We start from the raw sequence: 20,059 nt of genomic DNA on the forward strand, positions 1-20,059 counted from the left end.
TGTGTGCCACAAGCAAACTTTTGTTACTCTTTTAAAAGCAAGTTGAAAAAATGCTGCATGTTTTTGAACTCTTTATAACACATGCCTCTAATTGTGTTATGATTATTTTGTTTGTTTGCTTGTGGCTTGTATATCTCAATTCAGAAAGGGGGCACCATTGCACTAAAAGTGAAAGGGGACAAATTTTAATATTTGAACTATTCATTACATGACTTGTGTATAATTTGTGAATAGTTTTAGTATGATCATTTACTTGATCTTAAGTCAAAGGATGAATAACGTCTTTAAACATCTAAGAATTTAAGAATATTGTTTGTGAATATACTTTGCCAGACACATGTCAGAATGATGTAGATTGCAAGGTTCAAGCTTATGACATTAACCAAAATTATGACACAATCTGTGGTCCAACTGAGCCCTTGGTATAAAAACTTCTTGTCTTTACTTCAGCTGAATCATTCAGAGAATCTTTCAGCCTTTGAAGTTGAAATAGCAGAGCAAATATGTACATAGAGTCATTGGCTTCTCTATAATGGCATCTGGAAGTCAACATTTCTAATAAAAGAATCTTCATTTCAGAGTAAGTTCCTTATAAGACCTAGCTGACAGTATAAACAATCATTTAATACCCTCCATTAAAGTATACTAGTTTAATATTGTTGACCCCACATCAATATTAAGTGAAATTTAATGGTGGATATAGTTCAACTATCAACAGTAAAGGAACAATAAATTTTAATGGTGAATATGGATTAACCATCAGCAGTAAAGGAACAAGCAGTCAAGAAATATGCCACAAACTATCATCTCAAAATTATACTGCCAGAATTTGAAAGTGGAGTGTCAGTTTTTAGTGGTACATTTAAAAAATAACAATCAAGGGCACAAGCAACTAACCGATAACAATTATCATATTTTTTGATGTATAAGACACACTTCTCCTCCCCCCCCCCAAAAAAAAGTGGGTGGAAGTGTCTGTGCGTCTTATACAACGAATGTTGCCGAAGCCCTGCCCATCCGCTGGCCCACACCCTTTGGCTTCTGCCTCCCAGCAATTTGCCTCCTTGCAGCAAACAACAAACAGCCTGGTCAGCTTCAGCACAGCCTGATTTAGCATGAACAGCTGATTGGCGTTTGGATCTGTCTCCCAGAATACCACCGATCAGCTGTTCCAGGCTGTGGGGCTCACCACCGCCCATTGCCGCTGTCACTGCCCATCACCACTGCTGCCTCCGTGCAACTCATTTTCGACCTCCCCGTGTCCCATCTTCGGCTTCTGTGGGCCCCATTTTCGGCCTGTTCCAGGCGGTCGCTGCTTGGAATGGGCCAAAAATGGGACGCACAGAGGCCAAAAATGGGACACGCGGAGACCAAAAATGGGATGTGCGGAGGTGGCAGTGGTGACGGATGGTGGCGATTCCCGCAGCCTGGAACAGCTGATAGGTGGCATTCCGGGAGGCAGATCCAACCACCAATCAGCTGCTCATGCTAAATAAGGCTGTGCTGAAGCTGACCGGGATGTTTGCTGTTTGGTGCAAGGAGGCAAATTGCTGGGAGGCAGAGGCAGATCTTTTTTTCTTGTTTTCCTCCCCAAAAGCTAGGTGCATCTTATAGTCCAAAAAATACGATAAGGGCTAAGCTTTTTTTAGATGTAATATGAAATATTACATCTAATGTAATATTTTATATGAAAATATCTGAAGAAGTAAACTAAAACAATGAGCCTCCCTCTTTCCAGAAACATCATGTCATCCTCAAACTTCTTGAAGTCCTCCAAGACTTTTTGAAAAAGAGCTCCCAGCAACAAAATGTTTTCAACTTCAGTTCTTTCAGTGGATTTCAGATGACATTGACTTTCTAGGATTTGAGGTAGGAAAAGGACAGGGCTAGAAGATGAGATTTTTAATGTAGAAATGAGACGGTGCTTAAAAAGACTGATACCTCAAATTGTCAGCTGGCTCTTCAGGGAATAGAGTTGGTTTTCAAACATCCCCCATATGTCTACATATTATCAATGCCACTCTGATTCATTAGTCATCCAATTGCATTGTTTCATGATTATTTTATTTTTTGAAAACTTGTGCCTAAAAAGGACCAACTGTGAAATAGTAGGCATTTCTTTTTCATTTAATGTCAGAGATTGAGGCTTCGTCAAACAAGGCTTTTTTATGTCTTCCATAAGGGTGATAATGCTTAGCTCCTTTTTTCATACTCTCCAAGCAAGCTTCTTCTACACATCACAAAATGTTTTTCATTTTCTCCTGGGCTATTTTTACTCTTGAGCAGAAGACACACATTGAGTGCTTATTCTATGCGAGGTGTTCTGCCCAGATTGTTCTGGAATATTATGACTTTCATTAAACCATCTCTGGGAAGGCATGTGTCAAACCCCCGCCATCTCCAGATGCCTGACAAATGTGTATTAGCCTTTCAGTTGTTAGGCATGTTGCATATCACATAATCACTGCCACTGAGACTTGATGGCTTTGCAGTAATGGAGATGAGGTTACTCCTTGGAGGATGCAGAGAACACATTTGTGTAGGTATCCATGTAGTTTTTATAAAAATACCATAAATATCCATCTCTGGCTAAAAGGAGCATTTGGCAAGAGAGTGAGACAAGCAGTGCTGCCAACTTGGACTGTGGGTGCATTTATATAACCTAGCTGTGACAATTGCTTTCCTGCACTTCAAGAAAAAAAAGGGGGCGGGAATTGTAAATGCTTATTCTTAGAAGGGCAAGGATAAGCAGTAATGGCATTCTATTTTTGGTAAATCATAAAAATTCAGAAAACTGGAACTCACTGAGATGCCCTACTTCCCTTCGTCATTTCTTCCCTTTTCCTCTGAGTATTTTTTAAGGAAATGTATTTTAGATATAAGTGATGGGTTGCCTTAGGTTGCCAAGCAGAGGCTAGGTAGTTAAGCATCTACCGGTAGCCTAGCAACTTGACTTTAAGGATCCTTCCCCTCCCCCCCCCCCCCCCCCCCGCATATCATATAATCTCTGAATTTCTGGGAAAAAAATACTTCCTTTTATTTATTTATTTGTATTCTAAAACTGAACAATATGATATTCTTTTAATTTTTTTTATTTGCTATAATTTTGTATAATAAGCAACCATTGAATTGTATTAAATTTTAGGTAATTTTAGATCAGTTAAAACAATTTAAATTTTTAAATTTAATATTCTATTTCCAATATACAATTGTTTAAACAAAGCCATCAATTTAACTTAAATGTTCATGAAAACTTAATTAAGCTGACCTTTCTGAAATGTTAAACTATAAATTTATTAGTTCAGTTATTATCAATAAATAATAATTTATTATTATCAATAAATTTCAGTAAACATAACTTCCTCTAATAGCAAAGGAGAGTATCTTTCATTGAGTTGCTAGTACAGTGGACTAAAGCACTGTTATTAACATCTGCTGCTTGCAATTACTGTAAGTTCAAATCTCACCAAGCTCAAGGTTGATTCAGCCTTCCATCCTTTCTTTTTTTTTTTTTAAAGTATACTTTATTGAATTTTTAAAAAAAGGTTTTTTTAAAAAAAGAAAATATCAAATCTCAGGTATCATCTGAGGTATTGTGCAATTACATATATACAATATATACACAACAAGTATCTTCAGATCTATCATTGTTAGAAATAGGCATATCCTTATAGTCATATTCTACTATTCCACCATATATACCACCTTTGCCATACTACCTTGAATTTTGAATTCTCCTCATCTTTAAGCATACTGGTTAATTTCACCATTTCTGCACATTCCAAAATTTTATTTATTATTATCCCCTCTGGAGGGACTTGTTTATCCTTCCAATATTTTGCGAACGTTAACCTGGCCGCTGTTATAATATGTATTATTAATTGTGTCTTATCCTTAGAGAACTCGTCCCCTGTCATTCCCAGTAGGAAAATTTCTGGAGAGAATTTTATATCTTCTTCCACTATTTCCTGTAGCCAAGTTCGTATTTTTGTCCAAAACTTCTTTGTCTCTGGGCAGGACCACCACATATGAAAGAAGGTGCCTACCTCCTTTCCACACTTCCAACAAATTCCTGAGGCATTAGGAAATATTTTTGCTAATCTAGCTGGAGCTAGATACCATCTGTGGAATATTTTGTAATGGTTCTCCCTATAAGTTGTTGATTTAGTATAATTATAATTTCTATTCCAAGCCTCCTCCCAATCATTAAAATTTAATCTGTGGCCAATATTTTTTTCCCAAATGCTCAGTTGGATCCTAGCTATCCCTTCTGCTCTGTCTTCACCTAGTAAGAAGTTATAGAATCTGGCTAGCATTTTCTTTTCAATCCCCAACATGATTTTATCTAAATTGTTATGCTTGATCCCTATCTTTTTGGTATCTAGAGGATATCTGCATATAACTCCACCAGTCCAAATTAAAGCCTTGATTGTTAAGTGTTTCTCGGGGTCTGAGAGTACCATTTCCATCTAGTATGTCTTTATACGTGCCAAATTTTCCATTATCCCTTTTATTGGTAGCAAGCAACGCCTCCATAATTGAGAGCCAAATCGGAATTTTGGTATAAAATCTTTGTCTAATTTCTTCCCATGTTTGGATCAGCGTCTCCCTTAATTTGTGTCTGTGAAAATATAGGTTCTTTTTATTTTTTGGGCCCCATAAATAAGTGTGCCAGCCTGCCTGTAGATCGTGGCCTTCTAATGTCAGAAGTCTCTTATTTTGTAATGTGACCCAATCTTTGATCCATACTAATTTGGCCGCTCTCTGATATAATTGCCAATCCGGTAATCCGAAACCGCCCATGTTTCTTTTTCCTTGCAGTGTTTTATATGCAATTCTTGCCTTCTTCCCTTCCCACAAAAAATCTCGCACCTTCCTTTCCAAATCTAGGAAATATTTTTTATCCAGGTTCACCGGAATGGTTTGAAACAGGAATATGATTTTGGGGAGAATATTCATTTTAATTGCTGAAATCTTACCTATAAGGGATAGTTTTAGTTTCTTCCATCTATCTATGTCCTGCTTTATTTTTTGAAGTAGTGGACTGTAATTGTCCTCTTTTAAGGAGGAATACCTTACAGTGATCCAGATTCCCAGATATTTTATCTTCTTTGCTATTTGGAGTTCCAGGGACTTTTCTAACCGCTTCTTGTTCATCTCCGCCATATTTCTTACTAAAATTTTAGTTTTAGTTTTGTTAAGTTTAAAACCAGCGACTTCACCATACTGTTGTATTTCCTGGAGTACCTTGGGACCAGATTTTAAGGGGTCTTCCATTATTAAGGCCACGTCATCCGCAAAGGCTTGTATTTTAAAGATTTCTTTCTTGATTTGTAATCCTTTAATTTCTTTGTTATCTCTAATCTTTCGTAATAGGATTTCGAGCGCCATTATAAAGAGTAAGGGGGACAGGGGGCATCCCTGTCTGACTCCTTTTTGTATCCAAAATGTCCGTGTCTTATCCCCATTTATTAATATACTTGCTCTCTGTTTATTATATATATTTTCAATCATCTTTCTAAAATTTGTGCCGAATCCCATCAAATCAATTTGGTTAATCATGAATTTCCAATTAAGATTATCAAACGCCTTCTGGGCATCCAGAAACGCTAACGCTAGCTGTTTTTCCGGGTGTTGTTCATAGTATTCTATGACATCTATTATTGTCCTCACATTATCCCTCATTTGCCTCCCTGGGAGGAATCCTTTCTGATCACTATGAATCCAGCCATTTAAAAATTTTTTTAGTCTCTCCGCAATTATACTAGTAAATAATTTATAATCTGAATTTAACAGAGAAATTGGCCTGTAATTTGCTATCTGTTTTGGGTCAGCACCTTCTTTCAAAATGAGGGTAATATAAGTTTCCTTCCAGGAGTCAGGGATTCTTGTACCCACCAGTACCTCATTAAATATGTCCAACAATTCTAATAATAATTCTTCCTCAAATTTTGCATAAATTTCCCCCGGGAAGCCGTCTGGGCCTGGTGTTTTATTTTTCTTTATTTTGGCAAGCGCAGATTTGAGTTCTTCCATTGTGATTTTATTATTTAACATTTCTCTCTCTTCTTCTGCTATCTGTGGCAAGTTAGCTTCCATCAAATATTGTGTAATTTTGTCTGGGTCAATCACTTCCTCCTTATATAAGGCTTCATAGAATTTTCTCGCTCTTTCTAGCTTATCCCTTTCTTTTGTCAGAATGTCCCCATTGGTATCTTCTAGTATAAGAATCTGATTTTTTTCCTGTTCTTTTTTTAATCTATATGCTAACCATCTTCCCGACTTGTTGGCGTTTTCAAAGTGATAGTGTTTTATTCTCTTAATTTTTTGTGCCAACTCTTTCTGGTCCAGAACGTTAAGGTTATGTCTTGCCATCATCCATTTTTGTTTAGCTATCTCGTCTCCCGGGTTTTGTTGTAATTTACTATCCGCCTCCTCTAAGTTCTTATAATAATCGTCTCTAACTTTTCTTTCTTCCTTATTTTTAAACGCCGTGTACGAAATCACTACTCCTCTCAAATACGCCTTCATGGTATCCCATACAATTTCCTTTGCCGTATGTTGTCTACTGTTCTCAATGAAAAAGCGCTTAATTTCTTCATTTAACTTTGTTATAAAATCTTTTTCGTTCAGGAGGTCGGATCTTAGACTCCATCTTTGTTGTCTCCTCTTGTTAACATAGTGCCAATGTATTTCCAGAAGTTTGTGGTCTGTCCAGGTATTTATACTTATATCCGCTTTCTTAATTTCTAAGCCTAATTTTCTAGTAGTCCATACCATGTCAATTCTGGACCAGGAGTTCTGTGGGTTTGAGAAAAAAGTATATTGGGAGTCATGAGGATGTAAAGTACGCCATATATCAATTAAATTGATTTCGTCAACAAGATCAAAGAAGGTTTTTGGCAAAGGTATTCTTTTATTCTTTTTTCTCTCTCCACTTTTATAATCTTTTAATGGATTAACAATTCCATTGAAATCACCTAACATACATATTTCCACGTGGGCCCAATTCCCTAATTGTTCATGTAGTTTTTTGTAAAATTGTCCCTGTTTCTCATTTGGGGCATATACTCCCACCAACAACATTTTTGCATTAGCTCTTCTAATTTCTACCATTAAGATTCTCCCTTTAGTATCCTTATACTTTAATTCTGCCTCGATTCCCTTTTTCACATAAATCGCCACACCCCTTTTCCTCTTCTCCGCTAATGACGCAAATAATCTACCAAATTTAATAAATTCTAAGCGGTTTGCCTCATCTTCTTTTATGTGAACCTCCTGTAAACAAATTATATCTGGATTCTGTTTTGTCAATTTTGATAGAATTATCTTTCTTTTTTTGTGGTCGTTTAAGCCGTTGACGTTTAAGGATAGAATTTTTAAGCCATCCATCTCTTATTTTGTGTCCGGGTTCTAGTTTTTATTTGTCTTTAGGGTTACCGCTCTTACTGGTCTGATCTTTTTTCCTTGTCCTTCTGCTTCTTCTTTTTTCTTCTCCTCCTCTATATCTTCTTTTGTAGCTTGCTCTCTTCTTCCGTATTTACTGTGTCAAGCTCTTCCTTACTAGTCTGTTCTTCTTCTCCTCCTCTTATTTGTTCTAAGAAGTCTTGTGCTTCAGGCAGACTATCAATTTTAACCTTTCTTCCTTGCCATGACACGATCATCCCCTCTGGCAGAATCCATCGGAATGTAACATTCCTTCTGTTTAAGTAGCTCGCCAGGAACCTATAGTTTTTCCTCACCTCCCTCACTCTTCTAGGTACCTGTTTTAGGATATTCACCTCCTTTCCTTGGAATTCAATCTTTTCTTCTCTTGCAATGTTGAGGAGGATATCCCGCACTTTCTTCCTGGCGAACTTCACGTGGACCTCCCTGGGGAGTCTATTTCTTCTAACATAGTTCGTTTGAACCCTGTAGACCTCATCAAGTTCTTTAATAATACCTTGTTTGTCCTGCTGGAGGACATCTGCTATCAACCCGGCTATTTTATCGCTTAAATCCTCCTCCTTCTCTTCGCAGATGTTTTGAAGGCGAATATAATATGAGGCCTTATCCATTTCCAACTGTAGCAGGGACTCTTCAATTCCTTTATGTTGTATCGCATATGTTCGGTCCACCATGTCCAATTTTTTCTCGCTTTGATCCATCCTCTGTTCTACGTCTTGAATTCTCCTTTCATTATTTGCGATAGAGGCCTGGATCTCAGTCATTTTTGCGTCCAAAACATGTATATCTGTTTTAAGCTCGGAGTGACTATTTAGTAATTTCTCCTGCATTGCAAGCATGGTCTCTTGAATCATAAATAGAGAGGACTGTACTGTTTGAAGAGTTGGAGTTGGTGGTGGCTTATCTAATTTTTGTATACCTTCTAAGGGTTTCTGAATTACCGGGGATAATGTTGTTAAAGCGGGGTTAGATGGAGCTTTTTTAACTGATTTCAGGATTGTCGAAGTCATTGTTGCCATTTCTTTCAGCGTTATCTTTTGTTCTTTTATGATTTTCTCAATGTTTTTCCAAATGACCATTCAATGAATTTACCCTATTTGCTTTATCAATTTCTCTTCTTAAATCTATTAAGAAATGTATTATCTTAACTAATTAGAATCAATTCCTCACTTCAATTAAATATCTTCCTTAAATCAAGCCTTATAGATATTGTAGTTTACATATAGCTAAATTCCGATCTTAATATAAAAGTTTCTATAAGTCTCAAATGTCAATATACAAAACTAATATATAGAGTTAATATAATTAGATTAATAAATATTGCCTATAGAGATAATTAATTTATGATAAACAGATATAGCTAGATATAACTAAATAAATATTAATTTAGATAACTATATATATAATGTCAATATACAAAACTAATATATAGAGTTAATATAATTAAATTAATAAATATTGCCTATAGAGATAATTAATTTATGATAAACAGATATAGCTAGGTATAACCAAATAAATATTAATTTAGATAACTATATATATAATGTAGATATAATAGATGTAATTATATAATTAATTTGTTAATTTTGAATCCAAGTCCTTATATAAAAATACAGATATGTAAATTTAATCAATAGCAGCAAGATAAGACCAGTAATTAAATTCTATACTCTATATTTCTTAACTATTTATAATTAAATCTCATTAAAACTGTTATTCAGGAGGTAATCAAAGTTCCAATATTAAAGATCCGATTAATCAATTACTCAAAGGACGTAGGAAATGCAAATCAAAATGTCACCAGTTATATATATCTTTAGTTGTACAGGCGTGCTGTCAGCCCAAGTCATAAATCTTCTTCTCTCCGCTCTCCACTTGCTCCTAATGGGTTCCGGCAGTTCTCTATGGTGGATCCTGCTGCTAGATCGTCCTCCTGTCAATCTTCTGCTAATCCCCTCCTTCAGCTCAATGATGGCTGCACTTCCTGTTTCTTTACGATACCCACAGGGATGAAAGTTCAGAAGCTCAGAGTTTCAGGCTCTTGCTTACTTTTCACTTCGCTTTCAGTCACAGCGCCAGCCACGTCAGCACTCGCCTCCTCTCCCTCTAGCCGCAACCTCCAGAGCTCTTTATGCTGATAAAGGTGCTCTCTGCGTATTCCTGGTCGGCTTGCCGGGTCTCTGCTGATACGATCCGCTCCCACTCTCCGTCGCCGCCTCACACGATCCAGCACTCCTCACCCGACTCCGCCGACCTCTCTCTCCGCACCAACGCCTCAGAGTATAGAAAGGTGGAAATCAATCTGGCACGACACCTCAGGTCTTCCTCTTAGCTCCCGTCTTTTTTGCTGGCTATTGCGGCTTCAGGCCAGCCATGAGAGGGCTGGCTCGCCGCGTTGGTTCGACAGAGCTGCCGAGTCCAGCGGGGGGTGGTTGCGCCCCACACTCTCGCTCGCCCGGCTCTCCCTCTTGTCCGCAGGTCTCTCCAGGACCTGCGCCCCTAAAGGGTCCCCCAAAACGCGGTGATAAAGGGTGAAGGGGAGCAGCGATCACTCACCCAACACCCTGTCGCCTCAAGTCGCCAACCGGAAGTCCCCCTTCCATCCTTTCTAAGGTAGGTAAAATGAGGACCCAGTTTGTGGGGGCAATAAGCTGACTTTGTATAAATATACAAAAGTATGAAGGCTATTGCTTAACGCATTGTAAGCCCTGAGTCTCCGGAGAAGGGCGGCATATAATTTTTTTTTTTTTTTTAAAAAAGTTGCTACTTCCACTTGCTTTAATAGGCAGGGCCAAATTTATGTACAATGTAGCTATAGGAAAAAGGGTAACTTCTAATTCTAGTCCTGTCCAGTTTTAATGTGAAAGTTATAAATAAACACTCCTCTACTTTTTATAGTCTTATATCCTTATGTGATAGGTGTAAGAAAAGATAGAGTCTTTCTTAACATGATAGCAGTATTCCAGTATTTGAGAGGCTGCCACAAAGAAGAGGGGGTCAAATTATTCTACAAAGCACCAGAGGGCAGGACAAGAAACAATGGTTGGAAACTAATTAAAGAGAGAAGCAATTTGGAATTGAGGAGAAACTTCCTAACAGTGAGTACAATTAACCAGTAGAACAGCTTGCCTTTAGAAACTCTGGGCGCTTCATTACTGGAGGTTTTTAAGAAGAGTTTAGACAATAACTTATCTGAAATGGTATAGGTTCTCCTGCTTGAGCAGGGGGCTGGACTAGAAGACCTCCAAAGTCCATTCCAGCTCTATTCTTTCTAGGGTCCAAAAGGTCCATTGCAGATACATACCTGGTCAGATACATACAGCAAGCTAAATAATATGACTTAATGGAAATGGTAAAACAAGGTTTTGTTTTGTCCATCAAAGAAGCAGCCATTTGTTTAATAGTTATCCTTGGGAGACCACTGTGATAGTTCCCTATAAAATAGCAACATGGGTCTCAAAGGATGGGGGCCAATTGTGTCTGCAGGATGGCTCAGGATATCTAGACTAGGTAGTCTATGGTAGCACTGTTGTGGTATGTGAGAAAGAAATGCCTAAGGAGCAGTCAGATAAGAGAGAGCTTAACCCACAGCTGCATGATAGATGCAGAAAGGTTTAGGAGGGATCCTCTCTAACTTCTCAGGTTGTAAAGGAGACGGTGGGAGATTTGTACTTTCAGACTTGCAAGATTCTGTTAATGTAGCCTTACAGTAAAATAGCTCATCTGGTTGTGTTTCATGTTTGGACTACCTGGGAAGGCTGACATCTGTCCGGTTGGTTTATCTGGTCTTCGTTAGGTTTGAACCTATTATATATAATTCCCAAATCCTGGACTCTGTGCATGCAACTGGTTGATTAGGAGAATCTAAATCCTGTTCACTTGTAAGGAACTATCTTTTGCTGAAAGTTTTCATTGTATAGTTACTTCTATCTCTGCAGTTCACATTTGAGATTTTCACATCATGGCAGTTGGATTCAGTTGTTAGAATCTAGAGCTGGAAGAAAGGAATCTTCCCTCAAACATTTTTGCCCAAATATATGGAGATCACTAGAGAATCAATTTGTATTTCTGGTCAATTATGAGATCAGTCCTTCTTTTCGCAGTTTACCAATTTAAGGACAGTAGAGTTTACCATGTAAACCTCTGAATTCTATTGATAATCGCAGTCATGCATACAGAATGCAACAACGGTGATTCCATTTGGTACTTAGGACCCAGAGATCTTAATGTTAAAACTTAGTAAATTTGTCAGCAAGCAGTCCTCTTCTATTTCTGTCTCATGGATCTTTTGTTCCAAGGCTAGCTAATAGTTTGTATGATATCATATACTGTATATCATCGTCATCATAATGTATCATTTATATATCATCTTGACTTTCTAAGGTTATTTACAGACAAATCAAAATTGAACAGATAAAAACTGTCCAGTTCAAAAGGTAGCCCTTCCTCATCAGCATTCAAATTTCCTTGGTGCCTCGAAGAGCCTCAGTGGCACAGTTGGTTAGAGTGCAGTACTACAGGCTACTTCTGCTGCCTTCCGGCTGCCTGCAATTTGGCAGTTCAAATCCCATCAGGCTCAAGGTTGACTCAGCCTTCCATCCTTCCAAGGTGGGTAAAACGAGGACCCAAATTGTTGGGGGCAATATGCTGACTGTAAAGCAGTATATAAGTTTTATTGCTATTGCTATCCTGTGGAAAATAAGTCCTCAGTGACTTTTTGAAATCCAAGTACTTGAGTTATTCTGCATCTTTGAAGGCAAGATATTCCAGAGTGTGAGGACAGCCACTAAGAAGCTTGTGGAAAAGCTCCCACCGCTCTCCCTTCAGACAATAAGGATAACTGGAGCATTAGTGAAACTGAAAAGGCTCCCTTGGCTATGGCCTCCACCTGCTGTTATAGCAAGACCTTCTCTAGTCTCCTCTAAGGTGATTATGACCCTATCCAGATTCAACATTGGAAATGGAATTGAGCTAGATTGATCATCAATAAATAGTAGCTCCTTCTTACATGGAATTATTCTGAGCTTGTTTTGATCCATGCCCTCCCAGATTGCAGGGACAGAGACAGGAGATTGATAATGTCCTTGGTCCATGGAAAGGTAGCTATAGCTGGCTATTGTCAGCATATTAATTATAACTGATATAATCTTTGAACATGAACTGTGAATCTGGTGGAAGGAGAACATACCATTAAAAGAAACCAAACTACTTCCAGATTGATTTGGTTGAGAACTTCATTTTATTTTAACATTCTTCGTTTTCTAAAATTATTATTCAACTTTTTCAGCTGAAAATAGTATTTGAAAATGCAGCATTTTATGAAACAGTCCCCGCTAAAAAAAAATGACTTCAAATGTTTGGCCAGTTGGGCAACTATGAAAAGATTGAGTCTAAGCACTTTATAATACTTATAACATTTTTATGAAACAAAGAACTCATTTTCCCATAACTGGCTTTGCTCACTGCTATTTCTCTTGGCTTTTCATACCTCAACACATTAAAAAACCATACATGACAAACATCAAAATTATACATTAGAAGTCTTACACCTGGCAGGTTTTTGTGCATATCTAACCAGTTTGGTATAGTGGCTAAGGCATCAGACAGGAAATGAGGAGAGAGTGAGTTCTAGTCTGGCCTTGGGCACAAAGGCAGTTGGGTGACCTTGAGCCAGTCACTTTCTCGCAGCCCTAGGAAGGAGGCAATGGCAAACCGTGCCAGGAAAACTACAGGAACTTGTCCAAACAGTTTCTGAGAATCAGATATGATTGTACATAAGAAATAAAAGATTGTTATTTGATTGTGGTTTTACTTGTATCTTTGATTGTGTTTTAAAATGGTGTTTTTACTTTCAATTAATTTGTACTTTATCTTGTGCAGCAGTATTTACGCTACAGTATTTCCAAGTCAAATGAGCTAAAAATAATTTGGAGAGGGAGGCAAAGTTTAATGAGTATGGAATAATTTTAAAAGCTCTTTTGGAGATTTTGTTGGTTTCAGAATACAGTCTAAAAATGAGATCCCAGGAATCCATTTCATAAGGCTGGGTTACTTTATAGAAGATTCCACATTCAAAAGTTTGGGGCTTCACAGAAAGGGCTTTGAAAAATCCATCTCTGCCTTTTCCAATTCCAAGTATTGCAGAAGTAATGCAGGCTTTCCAGTTGTCAGCCTTTGTTCTGCTTCCAGAGACTCTTTGGAATTATGCCTGTCTTCCTTTTCTGTTATGGAACAGTGTTGACTTGGAGGTTTTTCCAGCACTGTAGGAGGAAACACAATATTAGCAAATTTCATTCAACTGCAAAAATTTATGGGAGCTTTATGGCATTTTCAGAAGAGCAGAAGAACCTCTTTGTAGCAAAATTAATAGTATCTAGTTTTCACAGCTTGCTGCAGTAATGCAAATGTTACATTTGAGACATTAGCATAGATTTTAAAGTCAAATGAATGATCATTTTTCAATGATGATAATAAGATAGGATATGAATCCAATAAATTAAAAAAATAAACCACAATTCTGCTAGAATCCCAGAATGTTAAACTTGTGAAAAACTAGGACACAGTTTGAAAATACAATAAAAAGTGACACTGCTAAGGAACTGGTTTCTGAAACCAATTTTAAAATTACCAGTTATCCCATTTGCTTCTGATAAGATTGGAAATAAGTTTTAAAGTACTGTGACTAGCAAATATGTCCATGCCAAAGAACATTTTACCATTGTAAATGAGCCAATCTTGGCACTCTTAAAAGCAAATGAGCAGACTGCATTCCCGAAAGTGACAGTACGACAAAATATGAATTATAATCACAAAGTTTTTAGGGTTGGAATTATCCCTTTTCTCAGGGTCACTGATATTCAACTCCTGAATAAAAAATAGTAGACATGAAGTCTTTCATATAATACACAATTCATTTATATAATTCACTCTCTTTAGACATAATACCATCAGCTACATGGATACCTTTAAAAGGAGTGAGAAATAATCATGGAGAATACAGGGCAGGGCTTTCAAACTCGCGGCCTGCGGACCGGATGTGTCACGTGCTGGCCATGGCCATGCCCGGTTTAGAGAAGGGGGGGGGAAGTCCCAATACATCATGTGACACCACGATGACGACATGAGTTTGACACCCCTGATATAGGGGATATAGAAATTCCATGCCTAGAATTTGCATACAGTGAAATATTGGTTGTTATTGGAAGAGATATAGTTAGAGGATTGCAAGAATGGAAAAGAGTATGCTGTTGACTATAAAAAAAAATTCTTGTCTCTGAACCTTCTCTTACCTGGCCCCTTTTCTAACTATGCTTTTTATTAAACAAACAACTGCTGATTTAGGGCCAGGTTAAGTATCACAGCTATCATTATTTCCAAATGTAGGTTTGTGCTATCATCTGTGAAACTTGAAGCTTTTAGCAGGTTGCTTCAATCCATTATTAGTAGTTCTAATCTACACAGATCAGTAATAAACCTATCTAGGACAAGAGAGTAAAATGATTGGGGGTTGAAAGGCTGTACAATTGGAGAATACAGGTAATCTACATTGATTTTTAACAGTGCTCCTTCCATTATGTATATTAGTGGGACAGTTTTTTATTTAAACAAATATTGGCCATCCTTGGAGATAAGTGCACAAGACCTGTAAAAGAAGGAAAATAAAAGTTGCATTTTCTCTGTGTACATTTGAAGTTCAGAAAATAAGTTTTTCTTTCAAAGGCAGACAATTATTTCAAAGGTGCATCTCATATTTTTACATGGGTAAACTTTTATAATTCATGGGTAGGCAATATGGTGATCATGGACACCATCGTGCCCATGAACGCAAACACGATCTGAAGGTTAAAAGCACCATATTACCAATTTTTATTTTAATAGAGCCTTATTTTGTAAAAGGCCACAATTACCACTCCATATGTTCTGTATGCACTATCTTTCTGCCTCCAAATCTTTGGTGAATTTTGTTAAAGAACTCAGGTTAATGTAATTAGTGGTAACCTCAGCCTGGCTATTTAGTTATTTTTGTATAATTAGGATAAACAGAAAATGATTGCTAAATCATTTAAATAAATAAATCTTTCATAAAAATGTATATTTACATAAAATACAGAAGAAGGTCCCTTGGTTTTCCCCATAAATGAGATAAAACTCTAAAATATTACATTCTGCCCTAGAATTAATTGCTCCAATTCAACAACTTCTTTTTTAATTGAAATCCATTTTGAGAAAATATTTTATTGCTCCCTGCAAAACAAACAAGATAGTTTAAGATAACTTTTAAGGGAAGATTTTTGTTTCTAATCTTGACATATTTATTTTTATATTTGTTTTGAGCTCAAATAATAATGAATATTGTGTATCAGTATCAAAAACTGCTGCTTATTAGTTGTTGTTGTTGTTGTTATTGTTGTTGTTGTTGTTGTTAATTTTATTTCTATACCGCCCTTCTCCCGAAGGTCTCAGGGCGGTGTACATCCTGATTAAAAGCACAAAGACAAACAAAATTTAAAAATAATTAAAATTATTAAATGATAGACCCAATTATAAAACCCCAAATTTAAAATCCCATATTTAAAAACCAATTAAAATGTTTACATTGATAGCCCAGTCTGGCGGAACAACAAGGTTTTGAGGGCATAGCGAAATACACGGAGATCAGAGATTTTACGAATTTCTGGGGGCAGTTCATTCCAAAGGGCAGGGGCTCCCACAGAGAAGGCCCTCCCCCTGGGTGTTGCCAGCCGACATAATTTGGCCGATGGCACCCTGAAGAGACCCTCTCTGTGGGAGCGAACTGGCCAGTGGGAGGCTACTGGTGGCAGAAGACGGTCTCGAAGGTATCCAGGTCCAATGCCATGGAGCGCTTTAAAGGTGGTAACCAACACCTTGAATCGCACCCGGAAGACCACTGGGAGCCAGTGCAGCTCGCGCAGGAGGGGTGTCACATGGGCACAACGAGTTGCACCTATAACCACCCGCGCGGCCACATTCTGGACCAGTTGGAGCCTCCGGATACTTTTCAAGGGGAGCCCCATGTAGAGAGCATTGTGGTAGTCCAGTCTAGTTCTTTAATGCTCCCTTTTCTCGTTCCCTGTAACTGCTTGCATTTTCCAAATCATTTTCATCTAGCTTCTATTTCTGATTCTTATATCCATGGTATTCATGAAGAGGATAAATATTGTTATATTCCTTCTCTTTGTATTTATAGAACTCGGCCTTCAAAAAGCTTCAGGCATGTGTTAACGACTATTGGCCTCAGTATTTCTTTCATTATGTTTTAGAAAACAGAAAAACAAATTAGACATAAATCAATAAATATGTTGCCAAATACCAGAATACATCGTATCAGTCCAGAGTAGTTCTATATTCCAGAGTAGCCTTTTTTTAATGCCAAAAAAACCAAATTCATTTCCTCTAGCTGTAGTAAAAATGTGGATCTGCCCTTATAGAACTATACTTAGATTTGTTGTGTTTTTCTTTCTAAAATTAATATAATTTATGCCGTTTCAATTCCCCTGAGTAAAAACAGCAATTACTGGAGCCAGTGTAATAATTTTAACAGTATCAGCAGGTTCTAATTGTCTGCATACCTGGTGACATTCTTCACCCCTAGTCTCTACCAAGCCTGAGTGTTTAGCTCACATCTGATATTATGTGCTTCCACTATAATCCTGGATAGTAATTGACCATGTTTGGTGAAAAGATTGGAAGCCAGAAAAGAACACAAGGAAATAAAGGTGATTAATGTTTTGACATTATACTATAGTTTGAGTTACTAATGCACCATTTTTGATAGAAGTATTGCTTTCCATGTCTTCATGCCTCCTTTCTTTGCCCTTCTGTTTCCTGCCTAGTCCTCATAAACAATTTAAGATAATTTGCAGCTGAAGTTTGTAATGATGCAAGCTTGGTGATACCAGTTCATTTTTATTAGGGACCCCAAACCATCACTTTGTTACATTTTTATCTTCTGCTTCTTAAATTATTTTTTTCAAAATGGACTTCAATTAAAAAAGTTTGTTGAATTGGAGTAATTAATTATAGGGCAGAATGTAGTCTTTACTCTCCAACTCTGCTGAATGAAGTGCCATGTGTTTTTGAAGTCAGATTTTGAAATACAAGTGCTCCTAAACTATATCACACCATTCCATTTTTTCTTTCATTACCACTAGTATATCTATAAAAAGGCACATTTTTTCTCCCCCCCCCCTTTTTTTTTGGAAGGGGAAGTTATGTAATAGTTTGAAAGTACTGACATTCTCTGCTTTTTCTGTGCAATTCTAATGAGAGTAGGATGGTATGTAGCTGCACAAATGAAAAACTTGTGGTGCTTTAGAAGTTGATCTGTTTTCTATTGCTTTTAGTGCTTTTGCATTTATAAGGATTCAGCTACAGCTCAAAAAAACTGAAATTATATAAAAAGTGAAGGAAAATTAAAGGAACCTGTCTTACAGAAGTGAGGCAAGCAAAGCGTGGTAATGACTCACTATAAACTGATCAAACAGTATTCCAGTGCTTTGACATTTGAATATTTTCTACCTGTATTAGGAATCTTTTAGTTATAGAAAGATGGTGTGAAAAAGCCACTAGCCCCACAAATTTTAATTGTTTGTTTTAGAATTTGACAAATTAATTGATAACTTGTATGTGCTCTATGTTTGTGAAGCAATTACAGTAGTTAGGAATAATTATATAGTAAATACCAATTTGCTAGCTGAAGGCCATAATGAATTGAGTAAAGACAGTGGCGACCATTTTAAATAATGTTATTAACAAAGAATATGGTGATTAAACATGTTACCTAATTTGTTAATTAAGTGTCTGCAAGAAAACAACCAATCTCAGAGAGCATCAAGAGCCTAAACCTGAGTTACAAGTATTCTCTTCCATTGTATCAATTGGTTATTTTAGCAAAAGTCTTATGTTTTTGGCTTAATGATATCTGACAACTCCTGCTTTCAATGTTAATTCCACTGTCTCTTTCTAATTCTAGGTTTAGCCCTAGGTATGCTTACTAGCAAGGATAAAATTTAATGTGGACTCGGCTTGGGATCTTTGTTCAGTTAACAGAAAATAAATGTTTGGAAATAATTTTCTATGTTAGTTTGTAATTTTTAAAATTGCCTCACCTTGAAGAGGTTCTAGGCCAGTGATGGCTAACCTTTTTGCCGTCATGTGCCAAAAATGGGGGGAGTGGGGGGTGTCGCACCCTCGTGTGCCCACACCCATAATTCAATGTCCCCCAGTGCCCCCCCATGCATGCACACATGACCCCCCCGCATGCGCGTGCGACCCCACTGCATTCCCCTGCTTTTGGCATGTGATGGCAAAAAGGTTACCGGTGGGTCCAGTAGGCCCATTTTTCGCCCTCCTCAGGATCCAGAGGCTTTCTTGGAGCCTGGGGAGGGTGAAAACGGCCTTCCCCATTCCCCCGGAGGCCCTCTGGAGGCTGGAAATGGCCCATTTCCCGACTTCCAGTGGGCCCGGAAGGCCCAAAAATCAGCTGGCCGGCGCACACGTGTGCTGGAGCTGAGCTAGGGCAATGCTCGCGTGCCCACAGATATGGCTCCGCATGCCACAAGTGGCACGCGTGCCATAGGTTCGCCATCACAGTTCTAGGCAGTGCCCAAATTGGAATATTCCTCTGTAAATTATTATTTTTTGTAACCTTTCTTCTAAACAAGATAATAAATTGTGCTTGTTATTTGATTGTCTGTGGTTGAGACCACATAATTTGTTGTCTGTGTTTGCTGGATTAATAGGAACCATGGAGATAGATAATGATGGCTTCATATTATTTACCAAAGTTTACATTTCTGTGAGTTGTTCATTTAAAAAAACCTGAAAGTGGTACTTTCCAGAACAGTTAATAGTAGAATGATTTTTAAATGAACAAAAATAATTAAATCTAGCAAAAATTAAAATAGCAGAGGAAGTAAAGCACAGGAGCAAATCTGCATTTTGAAATGACATGCAGTTGACTTTTAAAAGAGCAAATTGAAGTTTCTGAGAAAATTTCAAATCCACCCCCACATATAACTATAGTAATAAAAATGTGAAGTCTGTGTGTAATGGAACTCTTCGATTTTATGCCCACATAATACATCCTGTGGCTGTCCAGAGTATGCAGGACATAATATAGAATGATTACCTGAGTGTGGGGAAAATCTAGCTCTTCTTAATAAAATATTATGAAATGAATTTTGTGTTTCAAGTTATGATACATTGTTTGAAATATACATTTCTACCACTATATACTGTAGTATAAATGGCTAAATTGAAAGGCTAAAAGGAGATCACAAAAAAGTTAACAGAATAACAGAACAATAGAATTAGAAGGGACTTTGGAAGTCTTCTACTCCAACCCCCTGCTGAAGCAGGAAACCTATACCATTTCAGACAAATGGTTGTCTAATCTTTTTTTTTAAAACCTTCAGTATTGGAGCAGTCACAACTTCTGGAGACAAGTAATTCCACTGATTAATTGTTCTAACTGTCAGTTGTTCCAATTCTCTCATAGTGGAAATTTGATCTCTGTTCTTGATGAAAACAAATCCTATGAAACCTAGTGTAACGTAACTTCCAAGTTCTATAAGATTGCATTTGGTCCGGT

The 20,059-nt window shown here is 37.4% G+C and overlaps 1 protein-coding gene across 7 annotated transcripts in view; it reads left to right on the plus strand.

Annotated features, from left to right (window-relative positions):
- CEP112 (centrosomal protein 112) overlaps positions 1 to 20,059 on the plus strand; it is a 299,264-nt gene that overhangs the window by 221,281 nt on the left and 57,924 nt on the right. For 3 of the 7 annotated variants that reach the window (XR_015732452.1, XR_015732453.1, XM_087886999.1), the window contains one exon: positions 1,739 to 1,869. The exons of the other annotated variants lie outside the window; for them this stretch is intronic. Coding sequence is in view for 1 of the 3 variants with exons in the window: in XM_087886999.1 (XP_087743125.1) it covers positions 1,739 to 1,861 (123 nt within the window). In the remaining 2 variants the exon portion in view is untranslated. The remainder of the gene's footprint in view (positions 1 to 1,738; positions 1,870 to 20,059) is intronic. 7 annotated transcript variants of the gene reach the window in all.

The sequence above is a fragment of the Pantherophis guttatus genome, chromosome 2 (assembly GCF_059756535.1).
Source record: "Pantherophis guttatus breed Tessera chromosome 2, ASM5975653v1, whole genome shotgun sequence".
Taxonomy (NCBI): domain Eukaryota; kingdom Metazoa; phylum Chordata; class Lepidosauria; order Squamata; family Colubridae; genus Pantherophis; species Pantherophis guttatus.